At 36.8% G+C, this 6,416-nt stretch overlaps 2 protein-coding genes across 2 annotated transcripts; both read left to right on the forward strand.

Moving 5' to 3' along the window:
- Window positions 1-1,365: 1,365 nt before the first annotated feature.
- LOC122293762 lies at window positions 1,366-2,568 on the forward strand. Its single transcript, XM_043102245.1, has 3 exons — window positions 1,366-1,534; window positions 1,670-2,158; window positions 2,252-2,568. The coding sequence occupies exons 1-3, from the start codon at window positions 1,366-1,368 to the stop codon at window positions 2,566-2,568; spliced, it is 975 nt and encodes a 324-aa protein (XP_042958179.1).
- Window positions 2,569-2,607: 39 nt separating this feature from the next.
- Window positions 2,608-3,483, forward strand: LOC122293763. The gene has a single exon (XM_043102246.1). The coding sequence runs from the start codon at window positions 2,608-2,610 to the stop codon at window positions 3,481-3,483; it is 876 nt and encodes a 291-aa protein (XP_042958180.1).
- The last annotated feature ends 2,933 nt before the right edge of the window (window positions 3,484-6,416 follow it).

Raw genomic sequence — 6,416 nt, forward strand, 5'->3', positions numbered from 1 at the left:
CTCAATTCTGGCATAGGCCTTTGAAATATCCAGCTTCAATGCCATGCTACCAACCCTTCATTTTTGCCTTGTCTTCATTGTATGCAAAGCCTCATATGCAACCATTACATTATTTGTAATTAACCTCCCAGGAAGGAAGGCACTTTGGTTCTTCGAAATAATCTCTGACAGCACTTTCTTTAACTTGTTAGCTAAGACTTTTGATACTAATTTGTACAATACATTACACAGGCTTATAGGCCGAAAATCACTAGCAACAACAGGTTTTTCAACTTTAGGAATTAAAGAAATATGGGTAAAATTAATAGACCCATCCAACCCAGCCTTTTCATTCAAAAAAGATAAGATAGCTTGACTTACCTCCTCTCCAACAGTACTCCGATAGTTCTGGTAGAAGCATGCTCCAAAGCCATCTGGCCTAGGAGATTTCAAAGGGCCCATATCTTTAAGAGCAGCCACAACCTCTAGCTTAGTGAATTCCTTCTGCAAGTCATCATTCATTCAACCAGAAACCTTGCCCTCTACTCCCCACAAACCAACTGCTATATCATCTGTTGAAGGATTAGAAGAACAGAACAGGTTGCTGTAGTACTGGAAGAACACCTCTTCAATTCCCTTCTGATCTTTCACACATCTTCTCTGATCATCTAGGATCTTACTGATACAATTCATCTTCCTTCTCTGATTGGCACATTCATGAAAGAACTTGGTATTTTTGTCACCAAGCTTATACCAAGATCTCTTGGCTCTTTGCTTCCATTTTAATTCCTCCTTTTCAAGAAGTAGACCCAATTCCTTCTGCAAGTTCCTCACGACAGAAAAATTGTGAGGACTTTCATTTTCTTGCTCAATTTTCAACCTCTCAGACAGCCTCATTATCTCCTTTTGCCCATCACTAGCTCTTTGAGAATTCCATCGAAGAAGCTCTCCACTACATACTTTCAATTTCCATTGGACCTTAATCAATAAATTTTGAGTATCCAAAGTTCTTTCCCATACATCTTCCACAACCCTCCCCCCTTCCTCCTCTAAAGTCCATTTTGCCTCAAACCTGAACAGTCTCCTTCTAGTCCTTATAGAGAGTTTATTCTCAAACAAAGTCAACAAAATAGGCTTATGATTTGATTGCCTAGCAGTCAATGTCTCCACCACCCTTTCTTTAAAAAGCTCCAACCATAAAGGGTTAGCAACAGCCCTATCAAGCCTTTCTTTGGTGATGGTATGTTTACTTTTGTAACATATTCTGTTTTGGTTAATGGGCAGCCAGGTTGCACTATTAAGCCTTCTAAGGGAATACGCCAGGGAGACCCTATATCCCCATATTTGTTTATTCTTTGTGCTGAATGTCTAAGTTCTCTTGTTGACATGATTGAGAGGAGAAGTGATATAAGTGGGGTTGCTGTAACCAGAGGAGGCATAAGAGTAAATCATTTACTCTTTGCTGATGATTCTGTCAAATTTGGGAGGGCTAAGTTGTCTGAGTGGTTTAAGATTCAAGAACTCCTTAGTACGTATGAGAGGGCTTCAGGACAGGGTCTGAATAGACAGAAAACTACAATATTTTTTAGCTCCAATACACCAATGACAATTAGAAGATAGATTCGGCAAGAAGCAGGAGTTGCTACATGTGGCAATTTTGAAAAATACCTTGGTCTTCCTTCCATTGTAGGTAGATCAAGGTATAATACCTTCAGGAGCTTAAAGGAAAGACTATGGCACAAGGTGAACAATTGGAAGAATACATTCCTTTCACAGGCAAGGAATGAAATATTATTGAAAGCTGTTGTCCAAGCAATCCCAACATATTCAATGAGTGTTTTCATGCTTCCAAGGAGATTGTGTAAAGAAATTGCTGCAGTTATGGCCAGATTCTGGTGGGGGCATATGCAAAATGATAAAAGAATTCATTGGAAGAGTTGGTCAAAGATGGGGGAATCAAAGAAAAGAGGAGGGTTGGGCTTTAGGGAGCTTAAAAGCTTTAACAAAGCTATGTTGGCCAAACAAGTTCAGAGGATGTTGAATAATCATTCTTCTTTGGTAGCAAGGGTAATGAAGGAGAAATACTTCAAAAGGGAGAATCAGTTGGAAGCTAGATTGGGTCATGGTCCTTCTCTGATATGGAGAAGTCTATGGTCTTCTATGGGTTTGATTAAAACTGGTCTGATTTGGCAAGTTGGGAGGGGCAATAAGATTAAAATTTGAAAGGATAAATGGATTCCATTATTCTCTTCTCATATGGTGTCTTCTTCAGTGAAAATTCTACTTGAAAATGCTTGTGTTAACCAACTTATAGATGAGAGTACAGGTCATTGGAAGACATTGTTGATTTCTAAAATTTTCAGTGCAGAAGATGTTGAAGCCATTTGTTGCATTCCTCTTAGCAGGTTGGGGTCTGAGGATAGAATGAAATGGGGCTATTCACATAATGATCTTTTTTCTGTGAGGAGTGCCTATCATCTTGAGCATTCGAGGTTGATAGCTGATAAGGGGGAAAATTCAAATGTGTTAGAAAATGAATTTGGTTGGAAATCGATATGGAAGTTAAAAGTGCAGGGAGTGGTAAAATAGTTTCTATGGAAGGCCTGTCATGACTTACTACCTACCAGAATGAATTTGGCCAAGAAGAAAATAATAGATGACAGCATGTGTCCAATATGTGAGAGGGAAGAGGAGTCTACTATTCATGCCTTGTGGGGTTGTCCAGCTGCATCAGATGTGTGGGCAGAAAACGACAGTCCTGTTCACAAATGGGCAAGTTCAGTAGGGGATTTCATGAAACTTTGGAAGCAGCTGAATCATTATTTGGAGGAGAAGGTTGGTTTGGTGGCCTATACTTTGAGGAGAATATGGTTGAGAAGGAATACTGTTATTTTTGAAAAGAAGTTTGAATGCCCGAAAGCCTTAACTAGTGCTGCTCAACAGAATTTTGCAGAATTCAGAGAAGCTAATACTGATCCTATGTCTACTCAGTCTAATAGAATTATGGCTAGATGGAAGAAGCCTGATGCGTTGGCCTCTAAATCTAATTGGGATGCTGCCATTGATGTTACTAATAAGAGAGTGGGAATTGGGATTATAATTAGAGATTCAGAGGGGGAGATTTTTGCTTGTTTGTGCTTGAGAGTGAATAATTTGTTGAAACCTGTTTGTGTTGAGGCATGTGCTTTGAGAAGGGCTATGTTCTTTTGCTTAGAGTTGGGCTGTTCAAATGCAGTTTTTGAAGGAGATTCTCTGGTAGTGGTTAATGCTGCTAACAGTGAAGGTGAAGTGGGTACAGATTATAGTGTTATCATTGAGGATACTAGGAAAATGCTTAATAATAATGTGAGGTGGTCTGTAAAGTTTACTCATAGGGAAGCTAACAATGTAGCTCATATACTGGCCAAATTGGCTCTTGATTGTAGTGATGAAACTGTATGGATTGAGGAGGGTCCTCCACAGATAAAAAATTTTGTGTTGAAGGAAAAATATTGTAATGATTGATTGAATGTTAATGAAATATATAGGAGCCTTTTGGCTCTTACTTGTTTTTTAAAAAAAAAAAAAAACAAAAAAACGGAGCTTTGTTAATGCCTGTTTGTTATTTGTGTAATAGTTTTTACACCGGAATTGCCCAATATTCACGACCAAGGAAAGTCCGGCGTGCTGCTGTTGTGTGCTGGTCTGCCACCAATCATGTCCATAGCCAGAAAAGCAAGCGTGTCCTTATTCATTACGTTAGCCGGATTCAATAAGCTCATAGATTCATGAGTAAAGTTGTAAGATACTTTACTGTACAAAGATTCTCCCTATTTAATAAACATATATAGTTCGAAGAAAAGGATCGTATCTTTTTTTTTCTTTTTTGGGTTAAAAATAATTAAAATAATTATTTTAGACCAGAGAAAATATGCTTTTTGGAAAGTAGAAGAACAGATGAGGATAAGGAAGATTACGATGAAGAGGGTTGAACGATCACGTGTCAGTACTTACCATGTTTGTAGTTAATTATCCCAAAATAGGTTGGCACTTGGCAGTTGTTATTTTTAGATATACAAGTAGCTTTCAGGTTAATATATTGCTCTGATAGAGTGGGTAATTAGGGAGTAGGAAATTATAGGAGATGATGAACAAAATTGCACGTTATAAAAAAATTTACTTTTTATGTTATCTAAATTCGCTACAAAAAATACAAAACGAATCTCTAATAAATAATCGCGATGCATTTTACATTTTTTGCAACAAAATTAATCTATGTAAAAAAATATTTTTCTGTCTATGAGCTACAAACTTCATTCATGTCAGGTAGGATGAAACCTTAGTTTATGCATGTTGGGCATCTTGTATTATATGCTTCTTTGTATGGGTGGCAAATCGTATTAAATGGTTGTGTTTGTGTCGTATCAAATTAGCATGTATATTATATTATATAACTCAACCCTAATCTGACCCGTTAAACTTATCGTGTCAAAATCTCAAACCTTAACACGACCCATTAACATAACGGGTCATGTCGTGTCAACCCGTTTTGACTCATTAGTGAATATTACGAAATAGGTTAACACGACACATTGACAACACGACACAATACGACCTATTTCAAACTGTTTATGTAAACGAGTTGAATATGCCTGAAATTAACTAGTTTGATATGATTAAATTTAACATAATTTTATATAAATTTTAAAATTACAATATTTATAAAAATTATAAAATTAACTACAAGTCTAAAATTACAATTCAAACAATAAAAATATTGAAATTGAAATGCTAACAATTTTACTTTTAAGTGTCAGGATATAATTGTAAATTTAATTTTCTTAACGTGTTATAACGGGTTATAACGTGTCATAACAGGTTGATCTGTTATCAATCCGTTAAGCAATCGTGTCTTAATAGGTCAACTTGTTTTGATCCGAATTCATAAAGACTAAACTCTAGCTAGCTATTATCGTGTCGTATTCGTGTTAGATTAACGGGTCGTGTAATATATTACAACCCCTACTTCTTTGTCGTTTAGTACTGACAATTTCAAACCTAGTGTCTTCCTATCAAAGAATGAAAGTCGTAAAAGTTGGTTCAACAAAGAGGACAAAATTAATTATATGATGGCTGGAAAAGATGGTAGGTTTCAGATTGACTATAGTCAATTGGTCTAGACTAATTGGAAATGATTCTAATAACAAAGGTACGTTTCTTTTTTGAAAAATAAATTATTTAGTTGCTAATTTTATTTAGTTAAATAGAAAAAAAAACTAAGAGATGATTAAGACTCCTATATGAAGTTTGTAATGGTACGTACACAAGAGATGAACAATTAATTAGTATCCTGAAGTCATCGGTACTAATGATCTGGACCGTTCATACTTCAGATAAGTTGTGGGCTTGATCGCAGCCAGTTGGAGTCATGATAGACTCATTTGTTTTGGGTTTGATCTTAGCCAATTGGAGTCGTGCTAGACTCATTGATTTTGGGGCTTGATGTCAGCCAGTTGGAGTCCAATGTTGCCGAACTCAGTTCGTTTGGGTTTGATTTAAGTCAGTTGGGATCGTGAAGTTTGAGGAGTAAACTTTAGATCATTGGATGATGCTGATTAACTTGTTATATCAGCATGTTTTTGCAGTCATACAACTCATGGAGCATAATATTATTAAGAGGAGAATCGCAACGGATCTCATTGTGACTTTCTTTGAAAAGCTAGTTGCAAGTAACAAAGTGCAGATGAAGAAACAGTTCAACTTCAGAAAAGGCAGAAGGTACTATTATTGCCCAATAATATTTGGCGTTGTGGTCAAAAAGTTGGGAGGTCATGAGAATGGCTATGAGTAATTCTGCAAAGAAAACGAAGTTGAAGTTTCTTAATGTAAGAGATCTTATCCTAGATGAAGAGATGTGCAGAAGAGATTCTGGCAAGATCTCGAGTTGTTGGTCCTGAATGTTGATAGTAAGGGCAGAGGCAAGTTAAGATCTGGACAACAGATGACTCGCTAGAAATTGTGGCAAGAAAGGCCACAAGAGACTGCTAAAATCAGGAGAAATCTGAAAATGATGCTGTGAATATGGTGACTGAAGAAATACATGGCATTGCATTTCTTGCAGTGCACAATGCTGTTAAAGACAGCTTGAAGACAACAGTCATTCAGTAGTGTGTTCTTAAAAATGCATGGAAAGTCATGAATGATTCATTGGTCTTGGCTTGTGGTAATGGTTGCGTGAATTAGATGAGGAAGTTAAATGAATTCAGTTTTACTTTTCCTCATCTAAGCTTGAAGAAATCTCCCAGACCACGACATGAAACAAAGGTGTGAGAGATGGGAACAAAACGTCAGATGTTCTAGGGATATCTACACCTAAAGTTGATGATCACATAACTACCAAGACGATCAGACCTCCATAGTGGTTACTACCTTAAACTATATCCTGCTGAATGAAGGTA

The sequence above is a fragment of the Carya illinoinensis genome, chromosome 14, assembly GCF_018687715.1.
Source record: "Carya illinoinensis cultivar Pawnee chromosome 14, C.illinoinensisPawnee_v1, whole genome shotgun sequence".
Taxonomy (NCBI): Eukaryota; Viridiplantae; Streptophyta; class Magnoliopsida; order Fagales; family Juglandaceae; genus Carya; species Carya illinoinensis.